This window comes from Uloborus diversus, chromosome 3, assembly GCF_026930045.1.
Source record: "Uloborus diversus isolate 005 chromosome 3, Udiv.v.3.1, whole genome shotgun sequence".
NCBI lineage: Eukaryota > Metazoa > Arthropoda > Arachnida > Araneae > Uloboridae > Uloborus > Uloborus diversus.
This window is the reverse complement of record NC_072733.1, coordinates 49292808-49316638: the sequence shown is the minus strand read 5'-3', so window position 1 is coordinate 49316638 and position 23831 is coordinate 49292808. Positions and strand designations below refer to the sequence as shown.

The following is a 23831-nucleotide window of genomic DNA, read 5'->3' as shown; positions in this document are numbered from 1 at the left end:
CACCTGTGTTTTCCCTCTCTTTCATTTCTTCTGTAAATTTTTCATAGCCTTTTCAGTGCTAAAAAATGGCTGTGGGCAAAGAGGCACACATTTATGCTAGAGGTATAGCAGGAAAATTTAGTTTTTTTAAGTACAACTTTGGAATGAGGCATAAGGATTCTGTTGTGATTGTGTGTGAGGTTTTACGCAGATTATGTTCTGGACATGGTTTGTTTTAAAATGAATTAAAAAGACAACATATTAGCTATCAATACTTAATATGTCTTATAATATGTAGTAATGAACGGTATATAATAGTAAAGCTATAGTACATTACCAACCTACAGTAATCATAAACTATAGCTAACAATCAAAAAATATAATACCTTTAAGTACTAATTGGCATAAGTTATAGTAGTTAAAATAATAAACAGAACAAATAAATACTATTTATAAAACTTTTACAAAACATACTTTTAGTTTAGAACATGAACAATATCTAACAGCTGTCTTGCAAAGATAATTTAGTTTGTTAATCTTCATGCTCAAAAATATTGGCTATACCCATTTTACCCCGCGCAACTAAAAGTACTATAAATTTTTTGTTAATATGAAAATTTACTTATTTTTTGAGTTTTCTGTTAGATAAATTCTTCTCCTATCAAATCCAAATAAAAAATTTCCAAAACACTTTCTGTAAGTTTTTCCAGAAAGAAGTTTATTACTCATTATAAACACATTGTTTTGTGTTCTGAAAAATAAAATCTGTTAAGTTTGGTATAAATGCTAGATTTTTTTTCTCACGTCAAAATGTTGCCAGATGTGCGTAAACATTTTCATCACAATTCTTTATTTTCTAAAAATTTTGTCTAGTAGAATAAAAACAAGAAAAGGCAACTATACCATACCTGCCAACCTCCGAGAAAAAAAATCTGGAAGATTTTTTTATTTTTATCCACAAGATTTTAACTCAAAATAAAATCAAACAGGACACCTACCCTCTTTACATTTAACAATATATTAGTTATGAATTTCATATCAATTGAAATTACTTTCGTTTAGCAAATATTACTTTTATTGCTTTCTTTAAAAGTTTGGAAATAACATTTGTTACTCATCTTAAAAAAAGAACGAAGCAAAAACAGCTCGAATCGAGAGTATGAGAAGATAATTGGCGCCGAAATTGTGCCCCTAATTGCCCGCCGCAACACTTGCTTTGATTGGATCCCGATGAAGTCATGCGCTGTATCACTCAGTGACGTCATAATCTTGCCTCGCTTCTTCTCGTACCGTTCTCTTACGGCAACCTTTCCTTGGCTACTTGGCCTAAAACGCGGTGCCGCGTTCCACAAAAGTATCGTTAGCGCAAAAATTGGCGAGATAATTATTTTTCCTACAAAACGTGAAAAATCCGGAAGATTTTGCTCATAACCGGAAAAACGGAAAAGGACATAAAAATCCGTAAAACTTCCGGGAAATCCGGAAGGGTTGGCAGGTATGCTATACCCATTTTACCCCGGGTCCCCCTAGTGATTTAAATATAATTGTTGCATTGCAATTTTCAACTTACAAAATACTAAAGAATTAAATAAAACAAAGTTGTATTGCTTTCTTAGCCTTTTTCTTTCCTTCTGCATTTTTTACGTATTATTGAACTTTAAGAATGTTGAGCTACCTCTAAAAGTTAAAATTATGAGCTCAAACTTCACAATAATTATTTTTTACACAAATGGACCCTAATAGGAGAGTAAGACCTGTAAAACTCAGAAATTTCTTAAAAAAGGGCTTTTTTCGGACCATTCTATGCACAGTCATAAGACATTTCCTTTTTTTTCTGACCAATGTTTAATATTTAATTAGGCACTTTTATTAAGATTTAAAATTCTGATAATACAAATAAATATAAAATAAAAATAAATAGTGATGTATTAATACATCATAAAAATATACTGCGTAACTTTTTGGTTATTTTTAATAATAAATGAATATTACTATGATTAACATACTTTTATATTGAAAATACCTTAGTTGAAAAAATAAATAAAATAAATATTAAAATATCATGATAGTTTGAAAATAAATATCAAAAATATTGAAATATCATAATATTTTCAAAATAAATATTGGATATATATCATGATGCATATCGACTGATATATATCGGCAAACCCCGATTCTCCTCAATGTCTTTTTGGCACCAATACCAAAAAAGCCAAGAGACATTAGCATTACATTAGTTCCTTTTTATTTTTTGGGAGAAAAAGAATTTTTTCAAAAGTAACTGAATTTTTGCATCTTAGAAATAAATTTCGTGGAAAGTGGAGCAATTCACTTCTCAGCCATGGCATGAGCCTTTTTGGGATACAATTCACGCTTGACAAAAAAAGTAGCACAAATTGCACATAGTTGTTATAACCAGGGCTGTGGAGTGGGACTGATTTTGGGGTAAAGGAGTCGGAGTCATTTGAAAACATGCAGAGTCCAACTCTGGATTTCTTTTTCCTAAATTTTTAACAACTCTCCTTGCATTTTTTAAAAAATAGACTACTAATTTGATACATGTAATTTGATTACATGAATAAAGGCCAACTAATAAGAAAATAACTGCCACTGTAGCAACAGCTGGCTTGATTGTTTATCGAACTTTCTTTAACAGCTACCTACGCCGTCTCTTAGTTTGCTTATTTTCTAATTTTATTTAACTGATAGCAATTACCAGCAAACAGTTTTGTTGCCTATTTTTCTAAGTAATCACTTTCAAATAATAATGATAATATTTTTTTTTAACCTCTATCTCAGTTATAAAATAGTGAAAGAAACGTATGTATCGCTTGAGAAAGTCTGAAAATTTCTGAGAGTGCTTGGAAATTAAAATAAGTGTTGGCACAAAAGCGCAAATCAAAAACATTGGATGAATTATAACTTTTTTTTTAAATCAAAAAAATTGATCTAAGAAAGCTTGGGCATATTAAGGTTAATTATGAAGCTGACAGTAAATTAAAAATTGAGCCAAGAAATGTAGATATAGTAAAAGCAACTCGTACAAAGCTGTATACTGAAGCATATTGTGTAAAATTTGCTCCTGACATACATATACCCAACCTCTCTCTGCAATATAGTGCAATATTTTTGTTGAAATTTTTAAGATGAAATTTAAGATTTATTATAGGGGAAATTTTTCAGAATTAAAATATTCCAATTTTATAAAAACTGAAATTCAGTTGAGATGTCACCCAAAAGGGGGGAACACCCCCTCAAGAAAATTTTTTTGACTTAACAAAAGGTTTTTTTTTTTAAATCAAAACTCTTCTCTCACTCTCCTGTGTGGTTTCAAAAATTGAAAGCACAAGCATCATCTATTTGTTAATAAACACAGGCATCATGGAAGGAAAGCACAGGCATCATCAACATCTATTTATTAAACATTAAAGGGGAGCAAATTAATCATTTTCATTTTTAAAAAAATGAAATTTTGAAGTTTTTTCACTTTAGAACTATTGGATAGTTTGATTTTCAAATTGAATTTCTAACGTTGTATGTACGCATCTTCGTGTTTACAGTAAAAAAAAACTCGAAAATTTCATTAAAAAAAAACTAATATTTCAATCTCTGTTTAGGTGTCCCCCCCCCCTTCCCATGAAGGGTGGGGGATTTGAAAAAAAAAATAAAAAAGCCGGAGTCAGACATTTAAAAATCCTGGAATAGGAGTCTGCCATTTTTCTTCAGACTCCGCAGCCCTGGTTATAACAAATTGGGACACCAAACAGATTTCCTGTTTGGTTCTCTGGCCCAGAATTCTCACCCAAGTAGAAAAATTAGTTCTCTTGTTACTACTTTTACACAATATTTGGAGTTCTAATCCCCTTTGAGATTGATGAATAAGTGGAAACGATGGGCGTCATCTATTGAGAAGAAAGTGAAACATTTTGATGATTGAAAAAAAAAATCAAACATGGGGGGAAAATTATAACAAATGGCAAACAGTAAAGGTCAAGATTCAGAAAATGTTTAAGTGGCCAGTAGCAACTAGACCCATAAAACTTGGTGGCCACCACTGTGGCTGAGTGGTGAAGATCAAAATGGGAGAGGAATTTTTACTACTTTCATGAAAAAACAAATAGAACTGATCAGAATTGCATTTTAAAAGCTATAAACATGCATTTTTTTCCAAAATAAATAGATAAATAAATCCAGGCCTGGATCTGCATACCGCAATGCGGGAGGGTCCACATCCTTACTGGGACCCAAAGGCTCAAGAAATTGAAAAAAAGAAACAAACTGGCACTAAGACTTATTAATGTTACAAATATACACTGCTGGCCTCTGGGGAGGGGGGCCTACAGATTTTGTTGCAACGGGGCCCAAAGTTTATAGATCCAGGCCTGGATATATCAATGAAAAGTTGGCAGGAAACTGCATTTTAGATAAAATGTACAAAAAATACAATTTTGCTGATAAAATTTCACTTTTCCGGAAAATAATAAATTAAAAAAAAACTGGCCCTTTTTATGTTATTTTCGGTAGTTTGCACTGAGATAGGCAACCAATTCTGTTTTTGGAAACTTAGGCAATTAAATAGTCTTATCTGCTTCCATCTTGCGAATGACCAAACATGGAGAGTACGCGAAAAATTTAAGATATGAAAGTAATTTGAATATTTAAAACCCCTCAAAAAACAATTTAGATGAAGAGTCAGTTTGTAACACATTAATGTCTAGCAATATGGATAAAATAATATTCTGAAGATAAAATTTGAAAGAAAAATTCTTGCATTTTTCAAGAAAATAACTATCTGGGGGGAAAATACGGCACATTTTGTGGAATGTTCAATTGTTTGCAATGTATTGCAATAAACATCCAATTCTATTTTTGGAAATTTAGACACTTAAAGAATCCTGTCTACTTCCATCTTGGAATTGACCAAATATGGCGACTGCGCCAAAAACTAAGATTTAGGTTTTTGAATTTGTAGCATGAAAATAAGTATAAAATGTAAAATCATCATTAAACATTAATTTAATTGAACTGTTATAACTTTTAGCACATTAGCGTTCAATGCAATAAGGATAAGATGAAATTTTAAATACAAAATTTTTCATTTCCCATGAAAAGTTTTAAATAATAAAAGAAAAATAAATAAAATGCTTTACAGCACATTTTGCGTTATTTTCATTAGTTTGCATTTGAATAAACATCAAATTCTGCTTTGTTTTTGCAAACTTAACTTAAGTACTTTGCCTACTTCCATCTTGTGAGTGACCAAATATGGCGTCGATGCTTCACATGGAGCTGTATTGCCGTTCTGGTCAAAAAACAATCTTCCTCGATGTGTTTATCCTCAGGCATATGCTTCCAAAGCGATTTATTTCCCTCGGGTTCGTGCATAATTCCTGTTCGTCCCAAGATTTTTTTTCTAGAAACAACAAGGGGAAAATGGAGACCTAGGACACTTTTTTAGGTTGCCACTTTTTCAAACTAGGTCACCACGTGGCAAGTGGCGACTGAATCTTGACCTTTACTCATTCCCAACCTTCTTTTTTTTCAAATTAGTAGTCGGAGGAAATGGCAACCCTCCGTCAAGCCAGTTCAACATTGGCGATGAATGCATGCCATTTATTTGTTCTTAAATGTAGGCTTTTGTGTCAAATCATGTTTACGTAAGTTTTTTTTTTTTTTTTTTTTCTCGGCAAACCTTAAAACTGGTCGCGGAGTGGATCTTCTCTTATTTATATTTTTTGGTAATACATCGTTTTCTTGGCGACGCTTTTTTGGCGCCAACACGAAAAAGTCGCCAAGGGTGGGGATATATGACATTAGTTCTTTACAATCATAGTTTTCACGAGAAAAAATTGGCCACAATTAAAATTTTTAGGGAATCTAAAATTATATCCAAAAATTAAGCTGCAACATTCCTCCCCCCCCCCCTCATCTTGCTGAGCCACCCTAATTTTTTTTGTCATGACACTGCATTTTGATGGAAGTTCTATTTCACAAAGTCTTTTTCGTATGCTTCTGTCATTTGACATCTTTTTTCACACATCTACAAATTTCTTCAATCCTGACATTTTAAGGTGATATGGAAAAAAGAGTTTCAATAATATTTCTGATGATAATGCAATGAGAATCTAACATTTTCTTCATTTTCAAATCAAAACTATTTCTTTACTAAAAATGGTACTTACATATTCCTTCAACCAATTTCAACAAAACCAAAACTTTGCCAAATCAAAACTTAGATCATAAAATATTGCCCAAGTTTCCATCTGAAAACTATCCAAAATGACTAGAACAAGTTCGGTAAAATTTATCATTGCCAATCAATAGATTGGCAATGATGGATTTAACCGAACTTGTGACACTTGGCGACAATTTTCACTTTGGAAAATTGATTGTCAGAATAATACGTACAAACCAATAAAATCCACAGAAAAACTAGACCCCATTGCAAAGTTGAAGACTTGAGTAGCAAAACCAAAGTATTTTCATTTTTGTAATATATCGCTCCTTAAAAGATGGTGTGCCCTGGGCACATGCCCTCCTGTAAATCAATCTTTGATACTAAGCTACTTCTCACAAGCTTTCAGTTACAATATAAACAAAAAAATAAAAAATAAAATGTCAAACTGACAGTTCATTAAGTAGTGAAAATGCATGACAAGAAAACAGAACAAATTCTAGAAAATAACACTACATCTATTACATAAGTTCTTAAAAGCAAAGAAACATATTTCCCAGTGTTTCTACAAAAAACAAGCCGCAAATGAGATAGAGAGCCGAATATTAAAAACAACCATTTTGATATCAATGCAAGTGCACGTATTACTCACCCTAATAAACCTGGACTGTAGAGTTTTTCTTTCGATCGCCATGGCGTACCACCATGGGAAATTATATCGTTGTTACGACTCAGACCATATGTGCTCGCTTTGTTTTCTTTCCTTCTGATGCGATTGTAGAAGGGGTTATCGGCTGCGACGTTAGTGTCAGATTTCTTTACCACAGGCTTTCTGTCATCAAGCGAAACTGAGCAGTTGCCATTCATAACCAAACCATCGTTGCTTTTCATATCTACTTTTGAAAAAATTTCATGCCGATTTACTCTTTGATGGGTACTCCAAATTTCATTCCACAAGGATAACGCTGGGCCGTACTGTTCAGGTTGAAACCATCCTATAGCAGGATCCATATAAACAACTCGTTTATCCGAGCTTACAAAATTGCGAGAAAACGAATTCGGGACACAATAAACCAATTTAAGCATAAGACTAGATATAAAAAATAAGCATCCGAAAGCAACAGCAATCAAACTTTAACTTTCAACGGTATCGGAATAGTTTAGTAACTTACAGTACGGGTACACTATTAGGGTTACTATTAAGTGTTCAATTTTGTCGACAGAGAACCGCTGCCGACTGATAAACCGTTGAATTGGCACAAAAAGAAATAAAATCTTGAGATATTTGCGGAAATAAAAAGTGTGTGTATCACGTCATTGTAGAAAAAAACACATACACTGCGACGCCTATTTCCACATAGCTTTCTCTGATGATATGAAACATTACAAGTGCGATTTACAGAAAATTTTTGTTGCCATCAGATATAAAGAAAAGAGGAAAAGGCTAAAACAACTGTTTTGCATAAAAAAAAAAACACAGTAAGTAACTAAAAGAAGAATAAAATAAAACATTAATGGAATTAATCTCCGAATATCAAAACTAAGGAAAAAATACTCATTTACAATTTTTTTCTCTCAAAAATAAGTAACATTTTAACAGACATCTTCGCTAAGGACACTCCTTCAGCAATTTGTTTCCACATAAAAAATAGTTTGTCTGGGAGACTTTCTGTGAAAAATACTGAAAAAACTTTCAATTTATGTATTGTCAAGAGGAAATCATAATACCCCCCCTCCCCCCTTATTTTTAAAAGTAATATATGTTATTGCACCTATTGTATTATAACAGGTTTGTAATGTGTGCTGCCATCTATTGGCTAGTTTCAAAGTTAACTAATTTTACATTTGTTTTTAAACTTTTACTAATATTTAAATGAATAGATTAAGAGTGTGGAAAGTTTTTAAAAATTACAGAAAATTAGAAAGAGAAATCAGAGTACGAAATGTTATATGAAATGTTGATGTTGCTATTTTTAGAGCAAGAAAGTGGTCAATACATAAAATAAAGCTTTTAGCATTGTTTTCATAGAAGGGAAAATTTAACTTAACGAAACTTAAAGCCAATTTTAAGCAACGTTTGGGGATATAATGAAAAATAAAAGATCAAAGTGGAACTGCATTTCTTTGTCTCATCTCATGGCAAAACTTAGTGAAATCCCGAGTGTGCTTCAGTGTCGAAATACACTGGTGTGCAAAAATTAAGGACGAAGTCGAAAAATTAGCATATCAGCTGAACGAAGAGGCAGAACGGACAGAAAGACCAATCAGGAGAATAAGTAAGGTGATGTACGGTAGCACATGCGCAGATATGCAGGCAGACGTAATGGGGGAGTGTCTGAGTATAAAGCATGTTGTCGGTGTAAGATCAGTATTTCTGGCAAAGAGATTGCACGCCGTATAGCAGTTAAAATCACACCGAGTTGCTGCTTCAGAGAGAAATGGCGAATAATCAATCTGTTAGACGACATCTGGATGCTTTTACCCGAGGTCGAATCATTGGGAAGTTGGAGGAAGGCCGCAGTGTGACAAGTGCATAGGCGGATTTAGGACTGAGTTCCTGGGGGGCAGTCTTTTCTTTTTTTTTTTTTGAGCAATAGTGGCTGGTTTTAGGTCTCTCTTGTAGTCCGGACAACTTTTCTGTTGGTGGCGAAAAAGACCATCCCCCCCCACACTATGTTGTCTTTTTTTCCTGAAATACATAAGGACCTGTCGTACTTTTGGGTCGTTTTTTTAATATGTTGCCTGCTGTCCTTTTTAAATTGAACCCAAGAGTTGTAATTGTGTCCCTTTAAGTAGGGTGTAGAATATCTCCAATCTCAGGGGGTCCTGGGGTTTCTCCCCCGGAGGAATTTTTGTAAAATAGATATAAAATTCTGCATTTTGGAGTCTTATATGAGGGGTCCCACACAACACAAACTGGTGGAATAGACGTTGAAAAGTCGTCGAATCTGGTCCAAACACTCGTCTATAACTGATCTAAAAACAATCCCTAACTCGTCGAAATGTCCCCTCAGAATAGTCGAAAGTCGTCTTGTACACGTCGAAAAGACGACTACAATGGATGAAAAATGGTGGAATTAGATCAATAATAGAGGATATCCATAGCGCTAGGTAACGTTACCAAGAACAGTTCTAGATAATCTAACAAACGTCTTCTAGGTGCGCTTACTGACGCAGCACACCTATTTTTAATTTTGGACTCTTAATTGTAATGTTTATACGACACATTACATTTTCCTTAACCATTTACATTCATACATTTTTGTCTAATCTGCCAGTTCAATTTTTTAGTACTTTATTGCAATTACACTATTAAACTTAAAACCTTATTTTAAATTTTTCATGTGTGCAAGCTTATTTTTTTTATCCAACAGTCTTATTTCCATATATCATTTTGAAACAGAAATCATCAACAGGATGAATAAGCTTACCGAAATCAATAAAGGCGCTATAAAACAGACGCTAAAATATCAGAAGTAAAAAGCGGTGCTGCTCAACGTACGTTGAAGCACGTGCTTCAACACTAATAACATAGCAACAAGTGTTGCCAATTATGTCAATAAATTATAAATATCATCATTGTCATTATATTGTCTTTATGCCCAATCACATGCGGTTGGTGCACGAGAAAATTGTGAGGTCAAAAGAAGTGTGGGGTTAGGAAACGGCGCAACTGATGCTGATTTTTTCTTCCTTTTTTTTTTTTTTTGGTATAATTGCACGATATTATGGGATTTTAACATGACTGATTAAATTACCTCCAGAAAATGTAGAATATGGCCTCCAAAACCTGTCCAAATGGCCACTGTAGACTTCCCTCTTCCAATTTAAAGTTCAATTGACGTGAAATAACTTGAGAAAAGTTTCGTGGAAGAAATCAACCCACCCAGAAAAAAATCATTTTTTTTAATCGATCATTGTTGTACAACTTTGAGACGAGAGGGGGCAAGCCCCTTCACCGTTGGAAATTAGTGAACGGTTGCCCCCCCCCCCTCTCCCACCCATCTCGTACGAGCCACCTATGTGCGCAATTTACAGCTTAGACGGAAAAGTAAAATGCACCAAAATTTATCAGTTCTAAAAAAGCAATTTTAGTCTACATGTAAAAAATCAGACGTATTTGGAATGTCAGAAGCAGAACAGAATTGCAGGGAACGGGAGAGCTCTTCTTGAACATTTTTCGAAATTGAAGTTTAAAAACGCAGTTTCGGTACGGAAATGAGGTTTTTTTTTTTGGGGGGGGGGGATGTTATGGGTCAGATAAACCACCCAAGGTCCCCGGAAGAATCTTCAAAGCAGACGTCTAAAATCGTAAATTTGGACAATTTTGTGTAAAATGAAGGGAAATGGGAAGAGGCGGAGTTTTCCTGTCTACCGAATTATTTTTAAAACTTAAGATAAGTTTAGATTAATTTTGGTAACGATAGGGAATTGAGGGCTCCTGTCAGAAATTTTGGTCTCAATCAGGTGATGTTTGATGAAAATGTAGAAGAAAGGAATTTGGTGATCTTCTGCGGAAAACTTTCAAACTCGAGGACTTTAAGGTGCAATTTTATACTATCAGTGGTGACGTTAGGAGATTCAGTGACTCTTCGAAAAATTTTAAAAATTGAAGTGTTAAAAACTCAATTTTAGGCCCTATTTGGTAACAATAGAGGAAAAGGGAGGAGATTCCTAGCGGAATTTTTTCGAAACTGAAATCAATTTTATGCTATCCATGGGAAGGAAGGGTTTGAGGATTTTCTCGTGGCAGTATTTTCTAAAAGAGAAATTTTAAGCTATTGTGCTGATGCTAAAGAAAGGGGTCATTAGTTAGAAAAAAGGTTTCAGAGACCTTCCTCATGAAATATTCCAAAATTTAAATCTTAAAAACACTGTTTTACGCTACTTTTGGAGACTTTAGATAAGAAGGGGAGGAGGATCGTGAAATTTGTGAATCTTCCTCCTTTGGAAATTCTTTAAAATTGAAAACTGAATGATATGATTTTGGTCAGTTTTTTGCGATAAAGTTGAGGTAATAGTGGACGTTTGAGTAGCCTTCTCCTGACTTTTTTGAAATTGAAGTCTTCAAAACGCATCTTCAGTCACTTTAAGAGATATTTCAGGGTTTGATGGCTGTCCGGAGAAATTTTTTGGCCTTGAAGATATAAAAACCAAATTCCAGGCTATGTTAAACGTTAGAAGATGAATGGCAATTTGCTTTCTTTAAAATTGTTATGGAGATGCTTTACGCTTATTAAGCAATCAGTATTTGAAATTTATTATTTATTTATTTATTTATTTTTCAGAATTGTACCTACGTTAGTATTAATTTTGTATTAAAGAAATTGTCCTTGCTGCTGAGTTTTAAGATTTTTTATCAACCCAAATAAAGAAAGTAAGTCAATTATAAAAGTCAATATTTAAATGAAATAAATTAAAAAGATAGCTTTGGAAATTCCTGAAATTTCGGAGTCTCGGGTAAATCTCCGCATTTTCCATGTGATAGTAAGATCCTGGGATAGGGACCCTTGACCCTTACGTTATTGCGGACCGTATTAATTGCTGATAATCATTAAAAATTTGTACTTTTGTTTCCCACTACTTAGTTGCTTTCTCTTGACCAGAAGTTATAAGGTACTGTGGGTATGGCCTTCGATATGGATTTAAAATGTTCAACTGGCTATATGTTTTTTTTTCTTCTGGAAATTTATTTGAAACTAGTAGTTTTGGACATACATTTGCTAATTTTAATAGGGATGCTAAAAGCCTCAGGAAACTCCCTTTATTCCCTTAATCGCACTGAAAGTAGCTCTATACCAACAAATTAAATTTCAGCTAAGCATATATGATAATTAATATTAATTAAGTTCATTTGAACTTTTTATTTCCTTTATTTTCCCATTTTATTTTTAAGAAAAAAAAATTTAGAGCGGGGCCTTATTGGGCTCTTTTGCTCTAATCGGCTTAAGGCCAGCTCTGGTTGTCCAATTATAGACGTTTAATAGAACATCTAGAAATAACGTTTATTAGTCGTAGAATAGATATCACCTTTAGATGTAGATGAGTATAGATGAGTTTTAGATGAGTTTCGACGAGAAATAGTCGTTTTATGGACGAGTGTGCTGCGTGGGGTAATACAAACTACAAAAATATCGGAAAAAATAGGCAAAAATTGCAAATTACAATAATATGCAGTAAAAATTGTTTTTGGGTCTACAAATGATTGACAGCAGATCTTAGAAAGAAAAAGCGAGGGAGAAGAGAAGAATTGTGCATTGTTATTTGCTTACATCAGATGTAGGTTCAATTCCATAAGCTTTTGATCACACCTCCAACCAACCCACAAATACAACAATGAGATAAATACAAAATGATCAATAGCAAAAAATGCTTTAAAAGAAATGAGACAGTGAGAAACTAAGGGATGTAAGTGGACATTTTCAAGTTTTAAGTAAAACGCGTATAAAGATTATGTCCTAGGTAGGCTTTCATTGAATTTTTTTCTAAATCATGCTATACAGCAGCACCTACCGGCGCTACTAATACTATCTCTTGCCCAAAGACAGAGGAGGGGGTCACCTACCATTTGTACTGGTTATCTCAAAATTTTAAATTTTGTCACTTGTATCCCTTTGCTTCTCACTGCCTCAAATGGTGTAAAATAAGTAAAAAGAGTGTAACATGCTGCCCATTTGGACAATTCATAATTTGTACAATTGATTTAAAAATATAAAGCACACTTTGATTAGGAATTGCAGAGACTCATCTTCTTTTCAAAGACTCAATAACAATTAAAACTATTAAAGGCACTTCATTTGCCCTTTCCAGTCTCTGAAAATTAGTATTAGATTGTATAGTTTTACAGTATTGTTCTAACTTTGTGAGAAACAACTACTTTAAGTTTAAAAGGATAAAAACTATAGATTTGTCATTACAACAACTTTTTTTTTTTTCAATTTCAAGTAGTGCAGAAAACGAAAAAGAACAGAGGTAAAGCTTCTTTTAAATACTGCATTCAGACTTAAATAAATAGCAAAATATGAAACACGTGAGTCACAAAAATTTATCCCAAGTAATATGTTGCAGAAACGTGAGAATCATGATTTTTAGATTTTTGATGCAGGATGGGGCAAGGAGCTGAATTTGACATATTTCTGCATTTTTCCCCCTAAACCTCTTCCATTTTTCATAAATTTTTGGTTTGCATCCACTTTTCCAAATTTTCAAGGTTTTCAAGCACTTTAAAGTGAAATTTATTTTTTCAAATACTTTTTTTTATTTTAAGGAATAAGTCATGAATTTTTCAGGAGGGGGGGGGGGGGGTAAATTCGTTTTTTTTAAAAAACTTTTTATTTGTTTCTAATGTGTTGAAATAATCATGAATTATTTTAAGCATTGCAGCATTGCAGCTGAATACATAGCTCGTTATTTTCACTTATATACTTGCCCTAATGGTTTTCAGTTCAAAATAGTCGCTTTCAACACATTTTCAGCAACCCAGTGGCAGCTCTACTACTTGTAACTTAGTGTACAGCCCTCCTCTCCCCCGTCTTTAGAAAAGGACAGTTGCTATTCTCTTCATTTTCACTTCTGAACTATTCAAAAAAGAAAAAAAAAACATGATTTTTTTTCTTTTAAGATTTTGGAAGGTTTGTTATTATATATAAAGTCCTCCAAAGACTGGCGGGGGGCATTGCCCCCCTTTGCCCTCCCATAAATCCGCCCATGGACAAGTGTGGCTGCAGAGTTCGGAATTGCTCACAGCATTGTTTCACGACTTTGGAGACAATTTCAAACTACAGGAACAGCTATCCGGGGGTTCAGTAGTGGTCGTCCACGAGGAACCACACCCGCAGATGACCGGTATATTGTCTTACAGGCCAGAAGAAACAGGCGGCAGACAGCGGGAGAAATCGCTAGACACACGACACAGGCGACTGGACGACCGATATCGCATTTTACCGTGACCAGAAGACTGCACGGTGGTGGTCTGTTTGCACGACGCCCTATACGGTGTCTCTCTCTACGGTACCCCCTCTAACGCCTGCCCATCTGAGAAGGCGTTCTCTGTGGTGCCGGGAACACCGGAATTGGAGAGACAATGAATGGGGACGAGTACTCTTTACAGATGAGAGCAGATTCAGTCTAAGTAGCGATTCTCATCGCATACTCATCTGGAGAGAGCGGGGAAGCCGCAATCATCCCTCGAACATCATTGAAAGGGACAGGTATGGAGGTCGCGGTGTTCTCGTTTGGGGGGGGGGGGGCATCATGCTTGGTAGTCGTGCAGACCTTCACATCTTCGACGCAGGTTCAGTCAACGGGACCCGTTATTGTAACGAGATTCTTCTTCCATATGTGCGTCTTTTTAGAGGCGTTATGGGTCCGCAACTCCTTTTCATGGACGACAATGCATTATGTCATCGCACAGTAGCTGCCGAACAGCTCTTAGAGAGTGAGGATATTGAACGTATGGATTGACCGGCACGATCTCCGGATCTCAATCCCATCGAGCATGTATGGGATTTTCTAGGCAGACGCTTGGCAGCTCGTACCTTACCACCAGTAACGATTCGGAAGCTTCGATTGGCTCTCCAAGACGAATTGGCAGCAATGCCTCAACAACTCATTGATACCCTCATTCTCAGCATGGGCAGACGCTGTGAAACCTGCCTAGCAGTCGGAGGAGATCATATCCCCTACTAAAGACCGGATGTTTCTTGCTGGACACCCATCACAGGGATGTTACGGCCTTCAGTCGCATTGCGCTCCATGCTACTTTTTCAATAAAGCTTCTTTTTATCCCTCTGATTTCTCTTTTAGTAAGTGTTGCTTACATTACACATGTGTCCTTACGTATTGGGGATCTTACGGTATTAAATGTGTTGATTTGGAAAGCTTTTGTACAAAGTTATATTGAAAAAACCGTCCTGTCCTTAATTTTTGCACACCAGTGTATTTCGGGAGAGATCCCTCGAGGCTTCCTAACTCCCTTTAGGTCATCAAAGATAGACTAAAATTGCGCATTCAAAACTTTTGTTTCATTAAGTATCCCAGAGGAGCCCCGATCTCTTTCTTTCATCAAAGATAGCCTATTAACATCAATTTTGAAAAAATGTTTCTGGGGAGAATTCAATCCTACTCTCTTCCCAATCTGTACCAACCAAAAGTTACAATCTTTCACTTCAATTTTGAAAATGTCTTCCAGGCAGTTTCCTCCTCCATACACACATCTCCTTCTCCAATGCTCGGAAGGAATGATTATTTACAGCTTCAATTTCGATGTTTTCCATGGGACTTCCAGATGCCCCTCTAAGACACCGCCATCTTGACTAGGCACAAAGCCTCGTGTCTCCGGCAATTCGCCCTCTCCAGCTGTTACGTGTTATTAGTTATGCCTGAGTGGCAACATTCCTGTATTCCAGAGATGTAAATAAATTCACAGATTTAGTTGGTTTTGTACTATAGGAGTTTAAGTATCTCTTTACTAAATATTTTAAGACTATATAACATGAAACATGGTGGCAGCGGGAAAAATAAGTAAATTATTATTCTCTTAAATAACTTTGAAGAAGTTACTTAGATCGAAATTCTAATTAGCCGCAATGAGCACGGACGCTGCTAAGCCTATTATCAAAGCTCCTGAACCGTTGTTGTTCGATAGTGATCTATGCACAAGATGGAAGTTGTTCAAGCAAAAATGGATGAATTATGCGATTCTTACCAATTTAGAAAAGCAGACTATGAAGTATCAAGTTGCGCTATTATTACATACACTGGGTGACGCTGCATTACAAAGATACAATGGTTTTTCGTTTTCGACAGATGATGAAGCAAGAACAACTGAAGAAATAATTGACAAGTTCGATGAATATGTAGTCGGTGAAATTAATGAAACATATGAAAGATTTATGTTCAATAATAGAAAACAAGGAGATGGTGAAACATTTGATGAATTTTTATCTGCCATAAGGGTGTTAATCAAAACTTGCAATTATTGTGAAGACTGTATTGATTCTTTACTTCGAGATAGAATTATTTTAGGTTTAAAGGACTCCCAGTTACAAGAACTACTTTTGAGAGAAAGAACATTAACCTTAGAGAAATGCATCGATACTTGCAGAGCTGCAGAATATGCACAAAGTAAACGAAAAGAATTTCATCCAGAAATAGTGAACAAAATTCAGCAAAATAAAAAATTTGAAGCTAAAAAGTTTTTTGAAAGCGAGAAACAAGAAAAATCATGTAAGTTTTGTGGTAAAAAGCATAAATTTGTGAAAGAACTTTGTCCAGCTTGGGGAAAAACATGTTCGAAATGTAAAAAGAAGAACCATTTTGCAAAAAAATGTGTATCATCATTCAAAATGAAGAAAGAAAGTATTCATCATTTAGATTCAGATCACGAGAGTGAAGAATGGGTGAATAAAGTTGAAGACAAAGGTAAAGACATAAAATGTCTGATGTTAATTAATGGAAAAGAAGTAACTTTTCAGGTAGACACTGGAGCTACAGTAAATATTTTGCCCAAGCATTATGCTACTGGCATAGATCCATGTCATAAAGTTCTAAAGATGTGGAACGGTAGTACTTTAGAACCAGTTGGAGTTCATCGTGAACATGTAATCAATCCGAAGAACAACAAAAGGTATAATATTGAGTTTACTATTGTTGACAAGGAACATATACAACCACTTCTAGGGTTGAAGGCTATTCAAGCTATGAAATTGATTACGATCCAAGAGAAAGAATTCCAGTCTGTAAACATAGTAAACATAAATGATTATAATAATATATTTTCTGAAGGAATTGGAGACTTGCCTGGTATTGTTCATCTACAGACTGACCCTAATATCTCACCTTCTACTATGCCTGTACACAGAGTGCCTATTGCTTTGCGAGATAAACTTAAAAAGGAACTGGACCAACTTGAAGAAAAAGGAATTATCCGGAAAATAACTGAACCAACTTCTTGGACTAGTAACATTGTCTGTGTAGAAAAACCAAACGGTAAGTTGAGAATTTGTTTAAATCCGCTTGAATTGAATAAAGCTCTTAAAAGACCAAGATATATTATGCCTAGTTTAGAAGAAGTGCTACATGAATTAAATGGTGCTACAGTTTTTAGCAAATTTGATTTGCAGAATGGCTACTGGCACATTTCTCTTGATGAAGCATCAAGTATACTAACAACATTCCAAACTATTTTTGGACGATATTGTTTTCTGCGCTTGCCTTTTGGCTTGAATGTAGCTTCGGAAATTTTCCAAATTAAGATGAAACAGTCATTTGAAGGTCTTCCTGGACTCATCAATATTGCTGATGATGTAGTAATTTTTGGAAAAGACAGAAAAGAACATGATGAAAATGTACAACTTTTTCTACAGAGATGCAAAGATCTGAATGTGAAGCTCAATAAGGAAAAAATGGAACTGCAATGTGATGAAATTATTTTTATGGGTCACAAAATCTCCAAAGAAGGCGTGAAACCTGATGTAAAGAAAATTCAAGCAATTATTGATCTTAAAAAGCCTAATAATAAAGAAGAATTGAAACGATTCTTGGGAATGTGTAATTATCAGATGAAGTTTCTAAAAGATTATGCTACTATTAGTGAACCATTGTATACTCTTTTAAAGAATGATATTCCATGGAATTGGACAGAGAAACAAGATGCAGCCCTAATGAAGCTGAAGAGTCTACTCACAGAAGCACCAACTTTGAAAATTTTTGATTTTACAAAACCTGTTCAAGTAGAATGTGATGCAAGCCAATTTGGGCTTGGTGCAGTATTAATGCAAGACTCGGGTACAATTGCCTATGCAAGTAGAACACTAAATGCTGCGGAGCGTAACTATGCTCAAATTGAAAAAGAAATGTTAGCTGTTATATGGAGTTTAGAAAAATTTCACCATTATGTATATGGAAGAAAAATAACTGTATACAATGACCACAAACCTTTAGAAGCTATTAGAAAGAAACCCTTACACAAGGCACCGAAGCGCTTGCAGAGTATGTTACTTAGAGCTCAACGTTACAATTTTGATTTAGTCTACAAGCCCGGAACACAAAGCCTTGTGTCAGATACTTTGTCTAGGGCGCCACTGAATACAACAGAACAGGACAATAAGAAAATTGATATAGTTTGCAGTGTTCACACTCTGCCAATTAAAGGAACCTGTTTAGAGAAAATACAAGATGAATCAAATAAAGATGAAGAAATTCTCGCTTTAAAAGAAATGATTACAAAAGGATGGCCAGAGGACAAAATTGATGTTCCTCCAAATATAAGAAATTATTTTGACTATAGAGATGAAATTGGAATTCAAGAAGGTGTTGTAGTAAGAGGAGAAAGAATAGTAATTCCAAAAGCGATGAGAAGAGAAATGAAAGACAAAATTCATCTAGGACACCAAGGTATTAATTCATGCTTAAGAAGAGCAAGAGAGCTTATTTTTTGGCCTGGTATGTCATCTGAAATTAGACAATTCATAAGTGGATGCCATACATGCTTATCATATAGTGATCGTAGACCTCAAGAAGCAATAAAGTGGCATGAAGTAGCAGAAAGACCTTTTCAGAAAGTTGGAATTGATTTATTTGTTTTACGAGATAGAAATTACTTAGTTACTGTGGACTATTTTAGTCAATTTATAGAAGTGGATTATCTACCAGACACGACATCAACAACTGTTATAGGAAAAGTCAAACATCATTTTGCAAGATATGGTATACCAGAAATAGTTGTAACTGGAAATGATTCACAGCTGAAATCTTCTGAATTTGACAAATTTTGTGAAGCTTGGGATATTAAACACAAGCAGACCAGTCCATACAATAGTAAATCAAATGGTCAAGTTGAATCTGCCGTAAAAATTGTGAAGAGGATTATGAAAAGGAGTCTCTTTGCAAAAGAAGATCCCTACTTAGGTCTATTGAATTATAGGAATACTCCAATTGAAAACATTTCAAAAAGCCCAGCACAGTTACTTCTTGGAAAAAGGACAAGGACTCTAGTACCCACTACAAATAATTTATTTAAGCCATCTTTCAATTCCTATCCTGAAATTACTCATCGTAAAGAAGATCTAAGACAGAGGAAGTCTGAAGCTGATTACAAGAAATCTGTTCTGCCTGAATTTCAGTATGGAGATATAGTGTACATGCAGCCTCAAAAGAAAAATGATACCTGGAAGAAAGCTGTGGTTACAAAGACTTTAACACCTAGAAGATTAGAGGTCACCACGGATAATGGACAAAAATATGTCAGAAATAGAAGGTTTATTCGAGGAATACCCAAAACAACACACACGAAAAAAAAATTCGAGACACCAATACCAAATACGCCAACCAAGCAGATACCAGAAAGTGTACCAATAGAAAATATAAATACAAAAAATAAAACTTGTATACCATCTTTACTACAAAAAATGGGTACTGATTCAAAAAGAGACAATACAGAATATAAAACAAAATCAGGACGCGTTGTGAAATTGCCATCAAGATACAAAGACTAGAACTGCTACTTTTCTTTAATTTTTTTCTCTCTCTCAGAATTTAATTTACCTTATTCTGCTTAGTGATTTTTTAAGTTTATTTCTTTAATTTTGAAGAGAGAACTTTTGTGACGTTTTAAAAAATTTTTTGATTCTAGTATAATATTGTGTTGTGATTTTATTTTGAGGGGGAAAATAACTGTTTGAAAGTTCTGTAAAAAGGGAAGGATGTTACGTGTTATTAGTTATGCCTGAGTGGCAACATTCCTGTATTCCAGAGATGTAAATAAATTCACAGATTTAGTTGGTTTTGTACTATAGGAGTTTAAGTATCTCTTTACTAAATATTTTAAGACTATATAACATGAAACACCAGCGTTCCGCCATCCAAATGATTGACAGGTGAAATCAGGTGAGGCATCATCACACTTCAGTGATTATCCCTACAAAGTAGGTAGGGAAAAGTCGTAGGGATTATTTATCCCTATCACTGAGTTTAAAGAGAGAAAATATTCCTAAAAGTTTTCAGATCCCTTGACCCCTCTCTAGCCCCTTATCACCTCGTGGGTGTTCATTTGCACATGGATTGAAGAGAGGTACGCATTATAAAAATGGCGGTCAATTTCGTACGATCTCAACGCGGGGGGAAACTAGCTTTGTTCCAAGGATATTTATATCGCATCGCTTACAGTAAAAACGGAAAATTATACTGGAAAACCTGCGGTGGCCATACAGTCCGATTTTTGATGCCATATTCCACATTTTTGGAAGTTATTAAATAAGTAATATTAAGAGACAGTAATAAAGCCAAATTTTCCGGAAAAAAACAACAAATCAGCTTTAGGGACCACGCCCCGTAACTTCTAAACTTCTTTTGACCCCTCACTTTTTTGGTGCAAAAGTCGCCCTGCTTACATCTTCGGACATTTTCAGAAGCCAGATTTTTGTCATAGTTTGCAAGGTACGCCGATCACGAAACATTTTTAAGGTTTTGGGGAATTCGCTAACGTAGCGTACAGTGCATAAAAAAATGACAAAACGTACAACTTCAAATTTAGCATTTTTATTAAATGCTAATGTATTATGTTGAAACCAAGTCTTAAGGTAAACACTTTATAAAAGCTGAAATTTCGACTAAATAGAACACACAAACGAAAACTGATTGCTAGAATAAACAGCTCAAAAAAAAAAAAAAATAATAATAATAATAATTTGAATTTTGACCTCTTGAATTAAAATTATGTTTTTCGCAATCACGAGTGTGTATGTAGGCGTGTGTGTTTCTGTTTAGGGGGTATGTGTATGTGTGTAGGCATGTGTGTTTGTGTCTGAGTGCAGGTATGAGTGTGTGAGTAGTTGTGTGTATGAGTGTTTGTGGATGGGAGGGGGGAATGTGTATGGTGTGTAGGCATATGTGTTTGTGTCTGTGTGCAGGCATGTGTGTGTGGGTAATTGTGTGTGTATGTGTAGGTGTCCGTATGTATGCGCGTGTGTGTATGTGTGTAGGTGTATGTATGTGTGTGTGCATGCGTGTGTCGGTGTATGTATGTATGCGCTTGTGTGTAGGATATGGACGCAACCTGGAGACGATTTTAGCTAGAGGAGCAGCATCGTGAGGCGGCCGGCCGACGGTGATGCTGCAGAGGGTGCTGGTGGGAAAATAAACTCATAGGACATCAAAACAGTCAAATGAAAGCAATAAGCAATCGTGATTGCTCGCAAAACTTTATCAACTTTCTTTACTAAGAACAAAACGCATTTTATCAGAGAAAAAAATCTGTGCTTTTCTATAGCAATAAAGTTTGTCTGAGCAACAACGACCAAACAAAAGAAAAAAAAAAAGAAAAATAAATGGAATTATTGTATTTATTTCATTGTATATTGTTTAGACTACGTTTTTTATTTATCGTTTGCCAAATTTAGCTTATGTTTAGTCCTTTTGTTATTTTCTTACAATGCATTTTGGAAACAAAACAATTTTTGTCGTTTTATTTTTAGAGCACCGATGAGAAAATAAAATATTTAAAAGTTAGTGTTATAGGTGGCTTTAGAATTATTATCATACATTTTTTAATAGTATTATACAAAAATGAAATTCTATCTTTTAAAATTCGTGTTATATTGAAATCGTGTAGTATTAAATTAAAACTTTGTTCCGTGTAATATCGAAACCGTGTTGTAGAAGCACCGTGTGATATGAGGGATGCCTGTATACAGATACGCTAGTCTCCGCTCAATGAGATTAGGGGGCATTCATTAATTATGTAAGGGTCCCGAGGGGGAGGGGGTGTTGGAAAAATCTTTACATACCCTTACTTGGGGGGAGGGGAGGGGTCAAACTCATTCTTACGTAATATTTTCCAAGTCGATATTTTATATTAGAAATCGCGCGGTCAAGTGGTTTGGCAGGGATCATATTTCATTTGCTTCTACAACCCAAGTAACATAAATCACGTTACATCACGTTGCTCTGAAGCGTTGACATCACGTTACTGGTAACGTTGATAGAGCGAAAATATGTCTCGTTGCAAAACGCAAAAGCAACGGTTTTTAGTAACGTTACATCAACGGTTTCAGTAACGTTACATCAACGATTTTTGAAACGTTACATTAATCTTTATTTATCACGTTACATCACGTTGCTTTTAAACGATGTATTAAAATTTTATTCAAGCTTTGAAAAAAAAAAATGTTTTTTTTTCTTGGAGAGAATGGAGGTGGGTTCATTGAACCCTTAATTTTTGATACAGTAAGTATTCTGCATTTTTTGTTAATGCAATTATTGTTAATATACTTTTATAAAATCTTCAAAAAAAATTTTTTTTTTAATTTATAAAATGTCTCATGCCGTTAAAGGCGTTCGAGTATTCTCACACTGTTGCTTCATTTACAATATTTTGTAAGAGCAGTCCTGACATTTAAAAATAAACAGAGCATAACATAGCATAGCAGAATTTACAACAAGTGGAGTTCTATTAATAGTCAAAATTAACGATATTACTACAAATTAAATAAAAACTTCTTTCATAAATAAATCCTTGAAAAAATAATTATTATTATTACTAAAGAACTCCAGAAATATTTTTCAAAAGGCATGAAAGTTTTAAAAAAATCAATGGTATCATTTATCGATTTTATAGCTTATTAATGGAACATATCCCCAAGCTTCAGCATCTTTTTAAGAAATCAATGAATAAATACTCAAATAAAAGCATCTAACATTGTTCTTTCAAACAACATTATAAATAAAAGTAACGGTGGGGAAAATACTCAAACTCCGACCAACGGCGGTTCATTAACTTCACAAAAATATGTGATAACACCTTTTTTTAAATTAAATAAGTATATCAACAATAATACTCTAACAATAATACAAAGTACTTACCGCTAAAAGTGATGAGAGATCGCGATTGCGAAGCAGCAAAACAATGGCGGCATAGCAAGCCAGAAGTTGTTTACTGAAAATGGCCACTAGGGTTCGGAAGTTGCCGAAGACGAGGCAAGGTGCAACGAAAAGTAACGATAAGTAACGTTTCTTTTGCAACTGTTTGTCAACGTTACAAATTTAAGAAATTTGCAACGTGATGTAACGTTTCAAAATTACACTTTTTGTAACGAATCGATAAAGCAACGTGATATCACGTTGCGTGGGAAACGGTAACGATGTTTCAACTAATTGCAACGTGATGTAACGATGACGTAACGTTTCAGTGTTACTTGGGAAGGTTAAAAAAGTATTACGATGAGATGTTTTTTACTTGTGTTTCAAATAACTAATAGTGTAAAATATAATAAAAGAATCGCATTGTGTATGGTATGCCTTATTTTTAATTAGTCCCGTATCATATTCAAAAAAGAATTTGTCGAAAAAACATTCAGTCACGATTTCTTTTAGTAAATTTTTCTTTGCACAAAAATGTTTTTAAAAAATTTAATAATAGTGAATTTAATATCGATTCCAGTGATGTACGATTCGTTATTTTATTATTTTGAATAACGAAGTGGAATCTTACGTAAGATGGGGAGGGGGGGGTTGAAAATCTTACTTACCCTTACATGGGGGGAGGGGGGTCAAAAATTGCTAAAATCATCCTTACGTAGTTACTGAATTGAACTGAATTTTTAAAACTTTGCTTTTTAGGAATTCTCGGAAAAACGTCCTTAGTTTATGGTCATAAAAGAAGGCCCACAACAGTGTAATT

The 23831-nt window shown here is 34.5% G+C and overlaps 2 protein-coding genes across 3 annotated transcripts in view; one reads left to right on the top strand and one right to left on the bottom strand.

Moving 5' to 3' along the window:
- The window catches only part of LOC129219453 (terminal nucleotidyltransferase 4B-like), a 91618-nt gene extending 84119 nt beyond the window's left edge, over positions 1 to 7499 (bottom strand). The window contains exon 1 of one of the 2 annotated variants that reach the window (XM_054853848.1): positions 6807 to 7499. In XM_054853848.1, the coding sequence (XP_054709823.1) occupies positions 6807 to 7240 (434 nt within the window). In that variant the 5' untranslated portion in view covers positions 7241 to 7499. The remainder of the gene's footprint in view (positions 1 to 6806) is intronic. The other variant, XM_054853849.1, reaches the window with a different exon arrangement.
- A 9001-nt stretch (positions 7500 to 16500) lies between these two features.
- LOC129218732 (uncharacterized protein K02A2.6-like) overlaps positions 16501 to 23831 on the top strand; it is an 83281-nt gene continuing 75950 nt past the window's right edge. The window contains exon 1 of the mRNA XM_054853055.1: positions 16501 to 19412. Within this exon, the coding sequence (XP_054709030.1) occupies positions 16501 to 19412 (2912 nt within the window). The remainder of the gene's footprint in view (positions 19413 to 23831) is intronic.